Consider the following 20,506-nt stretch of genomic DNA (forward strand, 5'->3'; position numbering starts at 1 on the left):
TGTATATTCTTTTTCTGCTATCATGTTGCTATGTTAATATTTTCAAGCATGTGAAACTGCTGCTTTAGTAAGTGGGTTGTGATATGAATGTGCTTGCTTTTTTTTTTAATTTGTTTCAGATCCTTGCAGACTTTGGAGACAGAAGTAGACTCTGGCCCTTGGAGATCTCGATCTCACTCAGAAGAGCTGTTACAGTCTGTAGGGATCTCTTCATCTGTGGATTCATTTGCAATTGAAGGTAGGAAGCCGGCTCAAAAAGCATCCATTTGTTGTGGCTGATTTTGGACTTTGTATGTTGTACTATTTCATTTTATTATTGTTAAAAGATGCATTAATTATTTGAGAAATTATTAAAGGATGTATTAATGTCCCAAATAATTAGGTTTTATGCTTTTGTACCATTTCCAAATAAATTAATATTAATTAAAATAAAACTCTTGATGAAATCCAGTTTTATTATGTAACCCTTAGTAGAGAAAAATAAATTAAAAGGCCTGGTGCCAAGGGGTTGTCTCCTGGCACCAAGACTGTGGATTAAAAAATGTGATTGGGTAAAATATTGGATTGGACCAGGCTCAGAGGGCAATTGTGTCCTTTTTTCCCAGGACAGGGAAAAGGAAAAAATTCACCCTTTTTCCCTTCTGTGATCATTGAACTGCCCCCTCGGTGGAACTTTTGCTAGTGTCTCTCAGTTGCCTGTTCCTTATAAAATCATTGGGATTGACAAAGGGAATTTCACACCATATGATTAAGGTTCCAGCTTATTAAACTTTTATTCATGCTTCTGTGTTACCAGCAGTAAAATTAACAATGGAATCATCAAAGGATCCAAACTGTGGAAATCTTAACTAACAGCCTTGTATACACACAGATGATCTTAACTTTTGTTAGCAATAAAAAAATACATTTAGAGCTTCCTCAGTTCCTTGAAAACTCATTGACAAACCAAGTAGTACTCCTTAGTTCTTAGTATCTCTAGGTCCATCAGCATAAGGGTCTTCCTGGCAAGGAATTATTCTTGCAGACAGCTGTATTCATAATTCCCCCATGGCTCTTGAAAAGACACTAGGCTTCAGGGCTTAGGAGTAATTTTCTGTTACGCCAGCATCCATTTAACAAAAGAAGCCCTTTTAGACGGAAGGACCTAGCAGGCCATAAGGGATATATTCAGAGCCCGACACAGGTCATGTTCCCTTGTACTCCAAACTCCCTCTTCCTCAGATAATATAGATCCTTCTTCTCACATTCAGAACTCAGACTTATATATCAGGGCTATACTTCCTCTAGAGGTAATTTCTCTGAGCACGTTCACTTAAGGAATAGTCAAATGTTATCCAGTACTGCAGAAATATCTACCCAGGATGACTAATGGTAGAGGTTAAGCAGTAGAGATGAAATATAATAAGATATACCTACAGTCTCTAAATTTAGACTAGGGCTACAAGTATGTATGCATTACTTTATTTTTAGTCCACCTAACAATCTTTGTGATTTCTTTATAGCTGTAACTAGAGAACTGGAGTGCCATGCATTGCCACCTGTAATAGCCTGGTACTGCCCAGTTATGATGGCCACCTTATGCTGTCTTGTATTCCCCTTCCATCAATTTCCATACATTGTGGTGGCTGCTTCTGGCCAAAAGGATAGGTCTACCACCAGAGCTTGTCCTGTGTCTCTTTAGACTGGCCAGCTGGTGATGCTAGACAAATTTTATCTGATACTCCCTTGTGGACAGCTCCCTACTTGGCCAACATGGGAAATAGAAGCCTAAGTTGGTAATGAGATGGGTCATTAGTTGCCATCTTCTGTGAAAATATAAAATGTTTAAATATTCTGTAATCAAATGCAGTTTGGTTATAATTTGACTCTGAAAGGTCTAAAGTCAGGTACACAAGTATTAAGTAAGTACTTAATACTTGTGGACAGCTCCCTACTTGTTGGCCAAGTAGGGAGCTGTCCACAAGGGAGTATCAGATAAAATTTGTCTAGCATCACCAGCTGGCCAGTCTAAAGAGACACAGGACAAGCTCTGGTGGTAGACCTATCCTTTTGGCCAGAAGCAGCCACCACAATGTATGGAAATTGATGGAAGGGGAATACAAGACAGCATAAGGTGGCCATCATAACTGGGCAGTACCAGGCTATTACAGGTGGCAATGCATGGCACTCCAGTTCTCTAGTTACAGCTATAAAGAAATCACAAAGATTGTTAGGTGGACTAAAAATAAAGTAATGCATACATACTTGTAGCCCTAGTCTAAATTTAGAGACTGTAGGTATATCTTATTATATTTCATCAAATTTAATTTTAGATCCTTAGCTTTTTTATTTGTTCTGAAATTTGAAATTGCCTTTCCTTGATATAAAGCCTCCACTATTTGATTTTTCTGAATTTTAATGGAGATGTGGTTGGGATGATACAGAGCCTCTTGTTTTAATCTTTCTTTAATATTAGATTCTTTACTACAGAAGCTTATTTCAGTTCAACAATATGTTCGGTGTGTGAATGAACATATGCATAACAAACTTATTAGTCATGCATTGATATCTTAGAAATGTCAAAGTTTCCATGTATGTTTATCTATCTGCTGCAGATGTGGATACACCACTCTGGAGTGATCTCCGAGCAGATGCATTGGAGTTTGAAGCAGACTCTTGGAGCCTTAATGTTGATCCAGCGTTTTGTAATAAGCAAGAAAAAGATGTTGTCAAAAGGCAGGATGTTATTTTTGGTGGGTACAGTATGTTTGAATGTAAGTTTATTATCATTCAAGCAATTTTTGCTCACCTATTCTTCTCTACATAATTTGGCATCCAGCTTAATCATAGTGTTTGTTTATTTATTATTTATCTATAACTTTTTTATACCGACGTTCCTGTATAAAATACATAACACACCGGTTTACAATGAAACTGCAAATTCGCTCGGAGGCGATACAAGGAACAGGGGATACAAGTAACTGTGAGGAGGGGATTATCAAATCTTCACAGTGTTCTCCAATCCCACTTACTACCATGTTAGAGGACACGGTCCTGCTGATGGGCAATGGGTCCTTGGTTGCATCTAGACAACAATTTTCCTCAGAGCTCCTACTACCACCATCATCCAAGAGACACAGGCTGCTACTCCCTCAAGAACCCAGTACTAGTATTCACTCAAGAACCCAGTACTAGTATGCACTTTGGTTAGTAGGTGATACTGTTGAGAGACATCTGGATCTCCTTCACTCTCAAGAGGTTGTGGACACTATTCCCAGAGTGCACTAGCATTGTTACAAGGCCACTGAACCAGTCTTTGACCTCAGAGCAATTACCACAGTCAGAAACTTCATACAGAGCCCAGAATTTTGACTATGGTAGAAAAAATTGCTAGTCACAAAGGCATCACTCTACCTCATCTCTATGTACATTATAAATTGGCTGAAACTAAAGGTTTGAGCCAATTTATACAGATAAAACAGGTCAGTTTAAAAAAATAAAAAAAAGGATATTCAGGGGAATAAACATCCTGCTGAACACTGTTCCCTCTAAGGTGTGCACATGTGCACTGCGAACGGCTTTTGCCACCCTGCGCAGGGATAAACCAAAGCCCTGCCCAATCTGATCAGTGGCATCATAACTCCTTCTGGGCAGCAGGAGTTGGGTTTATCCAGAAGTCATCTCCAGCTGCCGCAGGGTCAATCTTGCAGCTCTTACCATGAGATCAGCCCTGTGGCAGCAGGAGATGATGTTCTGAGAAACGTGACTCCTGCTGCCACCTACCTCTCAACACTGCTCCTTGGTGGCTGAAGAGAGAGGATGCAGTGGCTGCCAGCGGACCCCATCCCGCTGGCAGCCAAAAAGAGGAAGAGGAAGCAGAGGCCACCAGTGGACCTCATCCTGCTGGCAACCAAAAAGAGGAGGAGGATGCGATGGATACCAGCAAACCCCATCCCACTGGTGGCTGAAGATGAGGCCCAGGCCCTGTGTGTGTGTGTGTGTGTGTGTATGTGTGTGTGGCTGGGCGAGAACCTGGATGGTGAGGTGGTGACTGCCTGTGTGTGGGGGTCATTGCTTGTGTGTGTGTGTTGGGTTGAGGAGTACGTGAGTGTGGGGGTGAGAGCCAGGCTGTATGTGTGTGGGAGGGGGGTTAATTGCCTCTGTGTGGATGACTACCTAGGTGAGTAAGATAAAGTGTGATTGAGAGGCTGTGTATGAGTGTGTGTGGCTGAGTGAGATCCTATGGGTGGGTGTGTATGTGTGGCTTGTCTGCCTGTGGGTGTGTGTGCGGGGGGGGGCGGGGGTAAGAGCCTGTGGGTAGGTAAGAGTCTGGGTGTGTGTTTGTGGGTGGATGAGAGTCTGGGTGTGTATTTGTAGGTTGGGTGAGAGGCTGTGTTTGTGTGCTAGAGGCTATGTATATGTGGAGTTGGGATTTGAGAGCCTGTGTGTGTGTGTGTGTGTGTGGGAGTGAGTGAGTGGCTGGGTGAGAACCTTTGTGTGTGACTGCCAGATTGTGAGTGTGGATAGAGGGAGGAAGGGAAGAAGACAGGTGGAGAAAGAAAAAACAGAAAAAAAAACCATGTAAAAGGAATTGGGAAAAGACAAAGGAAAAGTGGAAAAAATCAGGACTAACAGATTATATATATTTTTAATTTTTAGTGATTGGCATATGTTATCTTTGGGAATGTACATTACATATTTGTATTTTGTTATTTCTTCAGTATGCCACTGTTCAGAGTCTGGTTTTTCAGGCTTTCCATTTTATTTTTGTCTGCATGTTTCTGTTTCTGTTTTGTAGTCCCTTATTCTGTTTTAGGTAAGGGTCTGTCTATGTTCTGCATGTGTAACTGAGGTGCAGTATTTCTGCTGGCATGTAGTTTTTCTGTAGGGCTTTGTTCTGTTAAGTGATGTATTTATGTTCTAGGGCTATTGGTGCCATTGGTCGGCCCCTGTCACATGGTAGGAGCAATGGATGACCCGTGCCATTTTTTAAGATGGCGCCGGCCGTCCATTGCTTCTACCATGTGACAGAGGCCGGCCAATGGCACCAATAGCCTGTCACATGGTAAGGGCAAAGGCCATCGGCGCCATTTTGATTACTGGCAGCCAACAGCCCAAGAGTGGGAGATCGCTCCCGGGACCCCCGCTGGACCACCAGGGAATTTCGGCAAGTTTTTTTTGGGGGGGGGGGGGTCAGGAGGGTGGGGGGGTTTGCAATTAATTAAATTTGAAGGGTTGGGGTGGGTATAGGTTTTTATTTTTATTTATTTATTTATTTTTTTTACAACCCCGTTCTAATTAATTAAATTGGAAGGGTCGGGGTGGGTTTAGGATATCGTTTTGGGGGCAGCCGAATTAAAATCGGCCCGAACCATGGGAAAATGAAATTTCCTGCTGCGGGCCGATAATGAAGGCCGAACCAAAAGGTTTGGCCGAATCACATCACTGGTGTGTATGATAGAGGAGGCTGTGTTTGAGACAGGAGGATGTGTAGTTTGGGAGTGTGTGTGTGTGTAGAAGATAGGAAGCTGCGGGATTTTGGGGGAAATATAGATGTGGGTGTGTATTAGGCTTTACTTGTGATAGAGAGCAAAACTGTATGAGAGCGGCTATGGTTGATGTGTTTATGAGGATAGTTGAAATAACATTTTATAAAACAAAGTGTATTCAGGAGATATTGTGAACGTGGACCCTTGGGCCAGCTACAGTGCTTGGAGGATTTGCTGAAGGAAGGCCTACAGTAGGACTCGTAGCCAGGAGGAGAAACTGAACCAGGAGACCTGACAGGACCTTCACCTATACCAACCCTCATTCCCCGCAGATTGAGCCCTTGAGTACCGGGGCTGACAGGACTTAGGCGAAGGTCTCCTGGCGAAGAAGAGTCCGGTGAACAGTCCGAGTCGAGGCTGGCAGAAGAACTGGGCAGATGAAGATGATCCAGAAGTCATGGCAGGCAGCAGTGGTGCAAGATGAGGAACCAGGCCAAAGGTCAGGGCAGGCAGAGAATTAGTGAAGCCAGAGAACGAGCCAAGGGTCAGGACGGGCAGCAGACAGAGAATACCAGGAGCCAAGCAGGAGTGGAGCTGGAACAGGATCACGTAAGCAGGAGCGGAGCTAGACCAGGATCATGGAAGCAGGAACACTGAGACAGGAACACAGGAGCTGAAACTGGAACATGCAGGGACAGCAACTAGCTATTCAGAGCCGACCTGTTGCCAAGGCAAAGCAGGAAGGTCAGCAGGGCCCTTAAATAGTCCTTGGCTGATGACATGGGATTTGGGGCCGGACCAAGGTTTCCCGCCACGGCCCTTTTAAATCCCAGGTTGTTGCACGCGCGCGCCTAAGGGGCAGAGCCGCACTAGAAAGTCGGTGGCTTTTCCCTCGTCAGGAGGACGCCACGAGAAGGCCCCGTCACGGCCCGAAGTGGAGCGAGGAAGGCTGCGGCAAGCACTGGAGAGAGCAGGAGAGGGGGGACCCGGCCGTGGTTGCCCGCGGCCGAGGTTCCCAGCAGTACCCCCCCTATGCTCCCTCCCCGGGGGTCTTGGCTTACTGGGATGGTCTTGGTGGAATTGATGGATGAGAGACTTATCCAGGTGTTGGAGGCGGGTTCCCATGTGTTCTCCTCTGGACCACATCCTTCCCATGATATTAAGTACTCCCATCGTCGATGATAGAATTGTACATCCAGAATATCTTGCACTTGGTAGATGGTCTCTTCATCTGCTACTGTATTGAAATGTTTGGGTGGTTTGCGGTGAAAAGTTGAACATACTAATGGTTTCAGCAGAGAAACATGGAATAAGTTGTGTATCCGTATGCTAGGTGGTAGACGTAAGCGGTAGGAGACTGTACCCACTTGTTCCGTGACCTCAAAGGGGTCAATGTTTTTGGGGGCTAAGCGCATGGAGGGAATCCGTAGATGAATATGCTGGGTGCTTACCCAAACCCGATCTCCAGGGTTGAAGACAGGAGCTCTGTGACGGTGTTTATCAGTGTCCCTCTTTGCGATGGCAGCCGCATACCGCAAATTAGCTTGGGTGGAGTCCCAGAGAGAATGAAGCTGTTGAGCTGGGCTGCAGGCAAAGGCACTGTTAGTGGCAGTGGCAAGGGTGACTTGAGCTGTTTACCAAAGACAACTTGGAAGGGCGAGGCTCCAGTTGCTGAGTGAATGTGGTGATTGTAAGAGAACTCTGCCCATGGTAGTAGGGTCACCCAATCGACTTGTTTATCTCCTACAAAGGAGCGAAGAAAGGCTTTCAAATAATTGTTGGTCTGTTCTGCTTGCTCGTTGCCTTGAGGATGGAAAGCAGACGTGAAGTCCAAGTGGATCCCAAACTTTTTGCAAAGTGCTCTCCAGTATTTACCTTTAAATTGTGAGCCACGATCGGAAGTGATGTGCAGTGGTAGTCCATGTAGATGGAAGATATGCTGTGTAAAGAGTTAGGCAAGTTCCAGTGTGGTAGGAAGCTTTGAGAGAGGCACAAAGTGAGCCATCTTTGAGAATCTATCTACAGTGACCCAGATGACTTGCTTCCCCTCGGACAGTGGTAGATCTACTATAAAATCTGTAGAGATATGAGTCCAAGGCTCCGCTGGTATGGGAAGAGGTTGCAAAAGCCCCCAGGGGCAACCCGGTAAGGGCTTTTGTCTAGCACAAGTGGGGCAGGAGCTGACATACTCCTGGACATCCCGATTGACGTGCGGCCACCAGTAGTAACAAATTATTATCTCTAAGTTTCGGGCTCTGCCCGGATGCCCAGCCATTAGAGAGTCGTGTGCCCATGAGAGGACTTTCCTCCGCAAGCGTCTTGCCTGTGGAGACTATCTCGGAGTCAGCAACAATAACCTTAGCTGGATCTAGGATGTACTGTGGTGTAACAGTTGAATCCTCAGTCTGAGGTACAGGAGAGCACATCTGCACGAAGATTCTTTGATGCTGGTTGGTACCGTAAGGAGAAACTGAAGCGACTAAAAAAGCAAGGACCAGCGAGCTTGTCTGGGATTCAGGCGCATTATGATATCGGGGTGAGGTTATGATGGTGGGCTAGGTTTTGGGGGTCAGTTTTACATGCACAGTCAGAGGTATGAACAGCACAGTTGCCATCAGTAAATATTTTATGTAATATGGAGTGATGAAAGGTATAAAAAGATGTGATTTGTACATTGTACTCTCCACCTAGTTTGATGCACGCTCTGCCTAGCTGCTATCGAGCTACGTAGAGAGTACATTGTACAGATCTCATCTTTTTGTACCTTTCATCACTCCAAATCACATGCAGTCTTTACTGATGGCAACTGTGGTGTTCGTATCTGAGACTATGCACGTAAAACTGCCCCCCAAAATCTAGCTCACCACCAAAGCCTCACTCCGAGTTACTAGTAGCCCCTCTTATAGTTAATTTATATGTGACCCTCTACAGAGGTTCGTTCTCTCTCTCTCTCTCTCTCAGACAGTGCAGACAGTGATACAATCAGCTATTTTGACATTAGTATAACAGTGTTCATACTTTAGAGGTGCAAAAGGTATTTATGAAATCATCAGTTAGTGCTTAGATAAGAAAATGCATTAATATTCCACTGTACTTTTGGCTTAGGATGAGATGTAATGGATGGGCAATGCTGATGGGACTTTTTTCTCAGAGAGATTCACCAGGGCTGGGCATGTTGCCGAGGTGGTGCTCACAACCCCTTTGAGGAAGGAAGTCCCAGACATCGCTCAACAGCATCATTTCCAGTCCTGACTCAGTGTGCACATACATTGAGGTGTCGTGGTCCATGGTCTGGGCTCTGGGCTCTGGCAGAGTATTGTTGTAATGAATGGGCTAGATATGGGAAGGGGTGGGGGGGGGGGAGGAGGCGGAGGCCAGAGGAGGTTAAAAAATGGAAGAAAACATCAGGTAGTTGTGAATGAAGGCTCATGGCATTGTAGACTAATTAGAAGCTGATTCTGATTAAGCTGAAAGTTCAAAGACACTACCAGGCCAATGAAAAGAAGAAATAATATCTAAATAATTCAAGACAGTCTGAGAAGTCCTACAAAAGTGTAAGCAATACATGCTATATTATGTGACAGGCCAGACAAATCGTCTCACCATCTCATTCATAAGTCTCAAATAAAATATCTCACCTTAGAGAACAACTACAGAATACATAACTCCCATGCCTTGGATTTAATATTTGGAGGGAGAACGGAGAATTTTAAAATAAGCTGCATAGTTGTAAAGCACATGGGTACCTTTATTGCATGTAGTCATAGCTAATTTAAATAAAAAACCTACCTGGAGGCAATTTTCCCTCCAAGGAATGGCATTAGGTATGAGCAAATTTTTTTTCGTGTGAGCAACAATTTTTTCAAACCAAAAATTTTTGAGCACCAATATTAGCGTATTATTTTTGTATATAGCACAAAGAAAAATGATCTGGGTGACCGTGTAAAACTTGTGATTGATGCACCAAAATGTATAAGCAATCGCTCACGCACTCGGCTTAGAGGGAACTATGCCTGAAGGGTAGAATAGATAGCACACATATTTTTTAAAATCCCCATATTCAAACATTTTTTTCTAGGTGACTTTTCAGCTTACCCAGACAAAAAACATGAATTGGAATTCCCTACCCCACCCCCAGACAAAACTTTGTCTTGATAACTCATTACTCAGACAAACTTTACCCCGAAAAAAAGAGGCAGAGTGGTGGAAGTAGCTTAAACTTACCTGGGTAATGCTGAATATCATTCAGTGCTACCTGGTTAAACTTACCTGGATAAGTCTGGTCTAAGAAATCACTGCCCTAAAATTCTCTGGCTAACTTTCACCAGGTATATTCAGCAAAACACCTACCAAGTATGTTCGCTGAGTATCTAGGAGGTAGTGGTACCTGGATACCTTTCCCACTCTCACTGATCCTCTCACGTATGTGAACTGTTTTACTCCCCTAACCCAAACACACCTCCAGGCACACTTCTGTTAATCCAGCTAAAAGTATGCATGCTACGGGAGCTTGCATGTACTTTTGGCCGGGTAGAGGCGGGACGTTATTAAACAGGCAGTTTACTTGGGTTCATCGCTATTTACCCACTTGAATGGCTTTGAACTTTACCTTTTTGGTAAACTGTAAAATTCACTACTGAGTTTAATGACAACCCTGACCTTTGCCAGAAAAATGATTCTGTTGACCCATAGATCTGGTGTAACACATTTTGAATGTAAGAATTTTAAAAGTGAAGGCGGATAATTCATTCAAAAGTGCGTGTGAGGAGGATTTCCACTTTCACTGTCCTGTCTTTCTGTCTTTGATTATAGAGCTGATGCAAACAGAGCTGCATCACATTCAGACCCTGTTCATCATGTCCGAAATATTCAGGAGAGGAATGAAGGAGGAACTTCAACTGGACCACAGCATTGTGGACAAAATCTTTCCCTGCTTAGATGAGCTGCTGGAGATTCACAGGCAGTTCTTCTCCAGGATGAAGGAGAGAAGACAGGAATCTGTTGAGGGAACTGACAGAAATGTTGTAATCAACAGGATAGGTGACATCTTAGTGCAACAGGTACGGTGAACTGCTAACATGTTTATGGTAATGACAGCTTATTGCTTTGTGAGGAGTTTGTGTATATTTAGTTAGTTATTTACTGTATATTAAGTTAAGTGCCTTTTCATTGTAGCTCAAGGTAAGTTACATTCAGGTACAGTAAATATTTTCCCTGTCCTCAAAGGACTCACAATCTAAGGGCGCTATTTACTAAGCATGTTTCTCATGCTGATAAAATGGAAGAAACCCTTAATAAATAGGCCTCTAAGACAGTAACTTTCATAACAGCATGTGGATGCACATATGCGCACATCCGTCAGCCCAGGGACATGCCCATTTTATAACATCTTTGCTTATGTGCTCGCATGTTATAAAATAGCCTGACTGTGTGCACAGGTGCATGCAATTTTAAGGGGATGCGCACACCTGTGTGCGCAGATGCCTCTTCTATCGCGTAAGTGAGGGGATTTTAAAAGCTATGTGCGATTTTTCCTCCATCCACTGTCCAAAAGTAAAAAAAAAACCAACATTTGGGATGAATCAAACCCTGTAAAATTGCTTACAATTTCCTTTTCAATTTAGTTTTCAGGAGAAAATGCTCATAAAATGAAGCAAATCTATGGAGAATTTTGCAGCCACCATAAAGAAGCAGTGAATCTCTTCAAAGAGTTACAGCAAAACAAAAAGTTCCAGAATTTTATCAAAGTAAGTCTTTTGTATCTTATCTTGATAAATCTTACCAGTTATAAATAAACCATCTAGAAAGAAGTATGGGAATCAATGCTCAAAGTGTTTGTCCAACTAACCTTTGGACTCAGCTAGACGAACTTTCCATTAGAAGCATATCCCCTGCTGACCAGCTAAAATTTGCCTGAGCTAATTGTTGTCCGGTCAAAATTTAGCCTTGACAAAAAGAGGTGTTGATGGGGGACGTTCCAGAGTTATGCTTTAGCTGGTCAAACCACTCTCGGCAGCAAGAAATCCTCCAAACAGGAAACAGTTCAGCAGCTTTCTCCTCCCTTGCTTTTTTTGTCTGCCAAGGGCTTAATAGTACTTTGCCTCCTCCAACTGTTGGGGGTTGCACAGCCTGGGATAAATTACGTTACCCCCATTTTGTTTTGTAACTGAGACAGTATTAAGATGTTTGAATAATGATTTTGAATTCCTGAAGAAGGCAGTGTATGCCGAGACCTGGACCAAGTTGAGTCATGTTATGAGTCTTTATGAATTGTGCTTGGCGCTTGCTCAGTATAACCCAAGCCAAGTATAATTTTGTGATGATTTAAAGAGTGAATAAAAATGTTTCTATAGATTAGTATAATTGAGTAGAGAGATCTCTGGTAAATGATTTGATAATAGCGGTGCTCTACTGATACTGTTTGAAGCACATTGGGCCGGATTTTAAAAGGGTTACGCGCATAAGTTATGCGTGTAACCCTCTTAAAAGGCCCCTGCGCGCGCCGAGCAAGCCCCGCGACGCGCGTGAGTCCCGGGGCTTTGCAAAGGGGGCGTGTCGGGTGGGCAGCGCGAATTTTGGGGCGGGGCGGGAGGTGTGTCGGGGGCGTGATGCCGGCCTGAGGGCATGGTCGAGGCCTCCGGACCAGCCTCCTGGTTGGGTGATGGCGCGCCAGCAGTCCGCTGGCGCGCGCAGATTTACGCCTACCTCTGGCAGGTGTAAATGGCACCGGCCATTTTAAATATGGTCGGGGGGAATTTCTATTGTATCACGCACTCTAACGATTTTTGACGATTTAAACAATATCGGACGATTTTTTAAATCGTCAAAAAACAATTCACATCCCTATAACATATTAATAAGTTAGGTCACGAGAGAATTTGAGGAGAAACTTGTCAAAGAGTCAAAAACTACCAAAAATTGTTTTGCAAGTACATAAAAAGTAAGAAGTCTCTGAGGGAGTCTATTCAACCATTAGATCACCAGGAGATAAAAGGCACACTTGAGGATAAGGCCATGACAGAAAACCAAATAAATTATTTGCTTCGGTCTTCTCTGCAGAGACTGTTGGCAAGTTCCTGTTCAGACAAGTGGGTTTATGCATCCCTACCAGCAGATGGAGGCAGAGATCAAAACTTTGAGACACTGCTACTTAACTGAGAGTGCCACCTGCAGTCTCTCAATATTTCTCTGTCTCCAGCAGATGGCAAAGGTGCAAACCTGCAGTCTGGACTTGTAAAAAAAAAAAAAATAAATAAATTAGGATTAGAGTAAGAAGAAGAATCAGTTCCCCTGAGGTGTTAGGTTCCTTCAAAAGCCACCCCTCGGGTGGGGCAGAGCAAGCCGGGGTGTGGGGGGGGGGGAGTTGGTGACCCCTGTCTGGTCCTTCTTGGCAAGGGGAGGGTAGATAGCCAGGGGGCCTGGTTCCCTCTCCCCCTCTGGACCTCAGTGTGCCTGGCCCCTCAGCGTGTAGCCTCCAGAAGCAGGGAAGCAGTTCTTTCCCCTTTTCTTTTAGTCCTGTTTTTTTAATTTAAAAAAAAAAAAAAAGGTGCAGTGAAGCAGCTGCAGCGTGTGAGCAGGGTTGAGAAGTGGGCAAGTGTTGGTTTCCTGCCGGGAAGCAGGCAGGAGGGACCGGGCTGAATTACCTGCCTTTGCCAGGGCCGGGTGCTGGCCAATTTCAGCACCGGACAGCGGCAGGAGCGAATACATTGGCAGGGTTTAATTATAGGTCTGACCGCATGTGCAGGCCCCACTGTCCCAGCATGCCGACTTCTGCGCAGTGCAGCAAAGTTTGTCGCAGCTGTGGTTTGAGGCAAGCTCGCCTTCATTTGGCCTTGATTTGCCATGACTGTGCCTCTGGGGTAGCTGGGACATCTGCACGCACAAGTTATTAAAGCGGGTATACATGTGCGCGTGCCGGATAGCATGTGCACATGTACGCCCACGTGCACCCTTTTAAAATCTACCCCAATATCAGTCTCCACCTATGGGATTATTACCATATTCAAAACTAACAAACCTGTAACCCCTTCCACAATTTATACCTAGGGGATCTACTTTACTTCTACTTATATGCAACACAGATTAAATTTTAAAGTGAAACGGTGGTAGTTTCATATCATTCACCATTTACAAACCTGCCATCCAGACAGTTTATATGATCTTGTGTTAAGTTTGGAGGAGTATATATAGGATAGTAGTGGTAGTTTTAAACCCGTACCAAACGAAATGCATTGCCAGATTGAGCTGAGAGGGAAATTTGTTTAAGCGTTCCCCTGAAGAAGGAAGGTTGATTTTCGAAACATGGCTGTGTCGGGAGGTGTTTAATATTTTGATGGAACATTTACACATGGCATAATCTTCAAACAAACTTTGGAAGCTAAGTGCTTAGATTTTATGAGAGACTTGTCTGGTGTCAAACAAGTTAAGGCTTTGGTGGGTTTGAAATAAGCTGAAATTTCACAAGGAGTTTTAAGCAGAAAAACAAAAAAAACCCCAAAATGTATTTACTGGGGATTTTTTGCTCACTATAAAATGGTGGAAGGTGGGTAAGTTAATGATTATAAGTGAACACAAGACCATATAAACTGTCTGGATGGCAGGTTTGTAAATGTTGAATGATATGGAACTACCACCGTTTCACTTTAAAATTTGATCTGTGTTGCATATAAGTAGAAGTAAAGTAGGTTGCCTAGGTATAAATTGTGGAAGGGGTTACAGGTTTTGTTTGTTTATTTTGTCATTTAGACAGATAATCTTTCAGTTATCCATCTAAATAAATTTTGAATATGGAACTGTGAATCTGGGAGATATGCTAGAGAAATTTGATGAACTAAATAGACTTGATGGCTTTCACCCCAGATTTCTAAAGGAACTCAAATATGAAATTACAAACCTGACATTGGTAGTGTGTAACCTATCCTTAAAATCATTCACTGTAGCTCAAAACTGAAGATAGCCAGTATAATACCAGTTTTTAAAAAGTGCTCCAGGCATAACCCAGGAAACTTCAGAGCAGTGAACCTGACATTGATGCTAGGCAACATGGTGGAAGCAATAGTTAAGAATAGAATTACTGGGCATGTGGATAAACAAATCTTAAAGGAGAAGAGTCAACATGAGTTTAGCAAAGGAAAATCATGTCTTACTAATATATTAGAATACTTTAAAGATACAAACAAGCATGTGGATAAGGGCAAGCCTGTTAATATAGAGTGTCTGGATTTTCAGAAGGCATTTGATAAAGTCTCTTCTGAGAGACTCCTGAAGAAATTAAAGTGTTATGGGCTAGGAAGCAATGTAAAATTAAAAACCTACTTATGCACCTGTGCTTTTGGACTCGATATCCCAGACTGATGTTCCTGTTCTCCTCTTAGGGCTGGATTTTCTAAGATCGCAGACGTATGTGAATCGCGCGGTAACGGGGGTGGGGGGGCGAAGTGGGGGCGGGCCTGCGAAAGCCGGCAGCGATCGCACCACCGCGGTGTTATCACTGCCGGCTTTCGCGCCCAATAGCGCCATCGTGAAAGATGGCGCTATTGGGCGCGCTACTGGCAGCGATAAGGGGTTTTACCTTATCGCTGCCAGCGAAGTTTCCGCAGCGTCTGCCCCGACGCTGCCCCGACTCCTCTTCTTCCGGTGCCGACTCCACCCCGATCTAGCTATCGTATGCGAAAAGGGACTTTTCGTGTGCAATAGGGTTAGAAAATAACCCCCTTAGTTTGATAATTTTAGTCATTTGTTATATATTTGTGTGAAACTTAATACTTGCCTTTTATTGTATTTTCCTTCCGGTTTAATCATTTTATTTTGTTACTATTACATTTTTTGAAATTTTGTTCTCTGTTTTATTAATTATGTATATTTTTTAGTCTGTAAACCGCCTAGTCAACTATTTTGTGTATAAGCATTATATAAAAATTTTTAAATAAATAAAATAAATAAAGATTAAATGATAGGAAACAGAGTAAGACTTAAATGGTCAGCTCTTCCATTGGAAAACATTAAATAGCTGAGGTCTCCAGGGATCAGTGTAGTTTGACTTATTCATTAATGATTTGGAAGAGAGAGTATTGAATGAGTTGATCAAATATGCAGATGATACAAAATTATTTAAAGTAGTTAAAATACAAGCAGACAACAGGGAATTGCGACAGGACCTTGCAAGACTGGGGAATAGGGCATCTAAATGGCAGATGAAATTCAATGTGGACAAGTGCTAAGCAATAGGAAAAAATATTCCCAACTATATGTACACAATACTGAATTTTACATCAGAATTTACCACTCAGAAATAGGACATTGGAATCATCATTGATAATACATTGAAACCCTCATCTCGCTGGTCGATTTAAGAGCCCTACGTGTACCAAAGCCAGGAGATACATGCGTGAATCGGCCTGGCGCATGCTATACAGATTTAAAAAAACACGCAAGTATGCGCGTATCTCCTGGTATGCGCACAAAAATAGTTTTCACGAAAGGGGGCGGGGCATGGGCGAGGTATGGGCCGGCCAGGTCTGTACCCTGAAGTCTGCACATGAGCTTTTATGTGCACAAGTACGCGCCGGGTTCCCTACTGCGAAATTTTACTTCTTCTATGGATGGCGTGTAAGTCGTAAAATAAAGAAAAATAGGGTAGTTAGCGGGGTTTTAAGGGTTGGGACTAATAGGGAGGCAAGTTAGCTAGGGGGGGGTTAGTAAGTGCTCTCCTTTACTGAGGCGAACTGGGAAAAGAGGTAATTGTGTCAGCACATGTGTCTAATAAAACCCCTGTGTTGGTGTGAAATTGTGTGCACATGTTCACAAGAATAGCTGATTTTAAAACACACGCATGTATACTTGCATATATGAGCGTATGTTTTAAAATTGCCACATCCATGTGCGCAAGCTGCCAAATGTGCGCACATGAGTGCCCGCGTGCAGGTCTTAAAATTTACCTCTTAGTGTGCAGTACTAGCCAAAAAAAAAGCAAATAGAATGTTAGGAAATATTTGGAAAAGAATAGACTACAAATCTGCAAATATCATAATTATTTTGTATAAATCCATGATGTAAACCACACTTTGCTTACTGTGTACAGTTTTGATTACCCCAACTCAAAAAAGATATAGCTTCACTAGAAAAGGTACAGAGAAGGGCAACAGAATTGATAAATGGCATGGAATAATTCCCTTATGTAAACCACTCCGAGCATTCTGTATGAATGAAGCAATATATACATTTTAATAAACAAGCAAATAGATAAAGGCTTCATAGATTAGGGCTCTTCAGCTTGGAGTAGAGACAGCTAAGAAGAGGATATGATTGAGGTTTCTGGAGGACAAGGTCATGGAAAAAGAGGTTACAGAAATGGGGGAGGGGTCTGTGATATGGTTTAACATAAAAACAGAATATGATAGCAGATAAAATAAGCATCATGCAGCATCAGACCAATGGCTTATGAAGCCTAGCATCCTGACTCTGAGAGAGGCCAATATGGGTCACTTGGAAGCAACCAGCAGATCCATTCCTTGATGCTCACTCGTAGAATTAAGTTGTGTTGATCCCCAAGTCTTCCTGGGTAATAATTGTTCTCCATTTGCTTTTTGTACCTGACCCAAGCATGTTTGAATTCTGGCATAGGATTGGTGCTACCACTTCTGGTAGACTATTCCAAGCATTTATCACCCATTCAATAAAGAAATGTTTTCTAATGTTTCCTCTGAGCCTTCTTTCAAATTTCAGACCATGGGGCTGATTTTCAAAGGGTTATACGCGTAACCCCCGAAAAGCTGCCCCTGCGTGTACCGAGTCTAACTTGCATATGCTCGGCGGCGTGCACAAGCCCTGGGACGCACGTATGTCCTGGGGTTTTAAAAAATGGGCGGGGCGGGGCCAGGGGCGTGTTGGCGGTTTAAGGGCGGTTCGCAGGTGGGGCCGGGGGTGTGGCAGTGGGCCGGGGCATGACAGCGGTTCGGGGGCAGGGCTGAATCCTCCGGCACAACGGTCTGTGCCGGGGGATGGCGAGCCGGCGCGCGCAAGCTACGCCTGCCTTGGGCAGGCATAACTTTTTCAACATAGGTTGGGGGGGGGATTTAGTTAGGGCTGGGGGGTGGGTTAGATAGGGGAAAGCACGGGAAGGTGGAGGCAGAGAAAAAGTTCCCTCCAAGGATGCTCCGATTTCAGAGCGGCCTTAGAGGGAACGGGGAAAGCCATCGGGGCTCCTCTTGGGCTTGGCGCACGCAAGGTGCACATGTGTGCACCCCCTTGCATGCGCGCCGACCCCAGATTTTATAACATGCGCGAGGTAGCGTGTACATGTTATAAAATCAGGCGTAGATTTTTTCGTGCCGGGTTGCATGAACAAATCTATGCCCGCGCATAAGTTTAAAAATCTGGCCCCATGTCTCCCTATCCTTGACTTTCTTTTTCTATGGGATATGCTTCCGCCTTGCACTTTATTGAACCCTGTTTAATATTTGAATGTTTTGATCATTGCCCACCTTTCCCTTATTTCTTTTAGAGAGAACATTTTGAATTCCTTAAGTCTCTCCGGGTAGTGTTTGGGTTTGTAAAAAGTTTTAATCCTACTCCGTTTTGTCCATCTTAACTATTTACATATTTTTCAAAGCTGCGGAACAGTAATCTTTTGACTCGACGTCGAGAAATCCCAGAATGCATTCTGCTAGTCACTCAACGCATCACTAAATACCCTGTTTTGGTGGAGAGGATTCTTCAGTATTCAAAAGGTAATGATTTGGATATTTCTTGGCTGAAGACTGAAGCTTTGCTGAGTTATTGCTCACAAGTTAAATCATTTTTTATGTTTAGCTCTGTCCAATGTGTACTGTATTCTTTTCTGCATATTGTGCTCTGTCTGACAGATAGATTTGTCCCTGAAGTGTGTTTGTGCTGAAGACATTGAAAAGGTAGCTCTCATTTCACCATCGGTGATAGAATGACTCCCACGCCTGTCCATCTTTTCCCTCCTTCCATTTACAATGATCATTAAATAAAGAGGATGCAAATGTATTTAATATGCTTCCTACAGAGTAGCATTTATTTTTTCTTCCTGGATGAAATCATGTTAGATATTTTGTGTTGGACAACAGTCACAGAGTCATGACTATGCAGAAGCTTGAAAGTATATGTAATTATAATTAATACTCCAGCCATGCTACTGTTCCATGAGGTCATGGAGACTGACTTATCATTGGAGAAAGGCCTTTATTAATAGATTGATGCTCTTTTCCAGGATACTGTCAGGGTTGTCATTTCACAGTTGAAGTCAGCATAGTTGAAAACTACACTGGTTTGGATTCTAAATTTTAAAAAAATGTTTGTTTTTATATCTGTTATGATGATCATCCCCCCCCCCCACTCCTGTCCCCAGTAGATCTGTCTAAAGAATAAATATCTCCTGTCCAAAAAAGATTAAAATTATGTTTCGATAATTATTAACAGTGTGAAATCTTGAATTGCTGACACATGCACACTTTGATCAGTCTTGGCCATGGAAGCCTATAGCTCTTACTAAGATACATAAGAACATAAGAAATGCCATACTGGGTCAGACCAAGGGTCCATCAAGCCCAATATCCTGTTTCCAACAGTGGCCAATCCAAGTCAAAAGTACAACTGGCAAGTACCCAAACATTAGATAGATGCAAGCTACTATTGCTTATTAATTACTGTAATAGCAGTTTATGGATTTATCCTCTATGAACTTATCCAAACCTTTTTTAAACCTAGTTACATTAACTGCTATAACTACATCCTCTGGCAATGAATTCCAGAGTTTAATTATGTACTGAGTGAAAAGGAATTTTCTTTGATTTGTTTTAAATGAGCTACTTTCTTACTTCATGGAGTGCCCCCTGGTCCTTCTATTATCTGAGAGAGTAAATAACCAATTTACATTAATTTGTTCAAGTCCTTTCATGATTTTGTAGACTTCTTACATATCCCCCCTCAGTCATCTCCAAACTGAACAGCGCTAAATTCTTTAGCCTTTCCTCATAGAGCACCTGTTCCATGCCCCTTAATATTTTGGTCACCCTTCTCTGCATTTTCTCCAGTTCAGCTATATCTTTTTTGAGATGCAGTGACCACTAGAGATGTGCATTCGTTTATCATGAATTAGGCAACTTCGATGAAATTCGTAGTGGTTCGGGGGACCCGAACCACGAAACGGATTTTCCACGAATTTCGGGGAAAATTCATTTTTCGGGTTAGTGCGGGGGGGGGGGAGGGGCACATTTATTTAAAAAAAAAAAAAAACCCACCCCAGCCCTTCACATCATCTAAATATATCATAAACAGTTTATTATGACTTGGATGTCGTTTAGGATTTTATACTGGCAATTGTATTAATCAAGCTTACATTTTTTTTGGTTCACATTTCCTTTGTTGAGTAGTGTGGATATTTTTATGACAACTATCTTTTATTTCCCACAGAATGGACAGAGGAGCACAAAGACTTGTGTAAAGCCCTTTCTCTAATAAAGGACATGATTGCGGCAGTAGATTTAAGGGTCAGCGAATTTGAGAAAGAACAAAAATTGCTGGAGATCCTGAATAAGATTGAAAATAAAACCTATACCAAGCTGAAAAATGGCCACGCCTTTAAGAAGCAGGACCTGCTAAGCAAAGAGAGGATACTGTTGCATGAAGGTTTGGTGTATTGGAAAACCGCAACAGGACGTTTTAAAGGTACAATATTTTAGCACAAAAAAGTTGCACAGCAAAATGTCATAAGATCCAGATGGAAAAGATTTATTTATTTAGGTTTCTTTAATTGCCCCATCCCTAGAGCTCAGAGTATTGGACAGCACTTAAACACCACACAATTCAAAGCACAGTGGTGTTACCAATTCATACACTCATAGCACATGGACTCTCAAAAAAACATATCTTGGGTAAATAAAAAGAGACCTGGTCATAATCATCGAGTCCCTAAAGATTTTATTGGTTGTGAAGTCTCTCCTTTTCTTTCTTTTTTTTTTTTTTTTTGTGGCCTGATAGGTTCCTGTATTTGCTTTTGAATATATTCACAATGT

At 42.8% G+C, this 20,506-nt stretch overlaps 1 protein-coding gene across 6 annotated transcripts in view; it reads left to right on the plus strand.

The window, feature by feature from the left end:
• The window catches only part of ARHGEF28 (Rho guanine nucleotide exchange factor 28), a 585,749-nt gene that overhangs the window by 471,506 nt on the left and 93,737 nt on the right, over positions 1-20,506 (plus strand). For all 6 annotated transcript variants that reach the window (XM_029574889.1, XM_029574896.1, XM_029574905.1 and 3 more), the window contains 6 exons: positions 120-238; positions 2,595-2,732; positions 10,281-10,528; positions 11,093-11,215; positions 18,079-18,196; positions 19,905-20,159. In XM_029574889.1, coding sequence (XP_029430749.1) covers positions 120-238; positions 2,595-2,732; positions 10,281-10,528; positions 11,093-11,215; positions 18,079-18,196; positions 19,905-20,159 — 1,001 coding nt within the window. The remainder of the gene's footprint in view (positions 1-119; positions 239-2,594; positions 2,733-10,280; positions 10,529-11,092; positions 11,216-18,078; positions 18,197-19,904; positions 20,160-20,506) is intronic.

The sequence above is a fragment of the Rhinatrema bivittatum genome, chromosome 1 (assembly GCF_901001135.1).
Source record: "Rhinatrema bivittatum chromosome 1, aRhiBiv1.1, whole genome shotgun sequence".
Lineage (NCBI taxonomy): Eukaryota > Metazoa > Chordata > Amphibia > Gymnophiona > Rhinatrematidae > Rhinatrema > Rhinatrema bivittatum.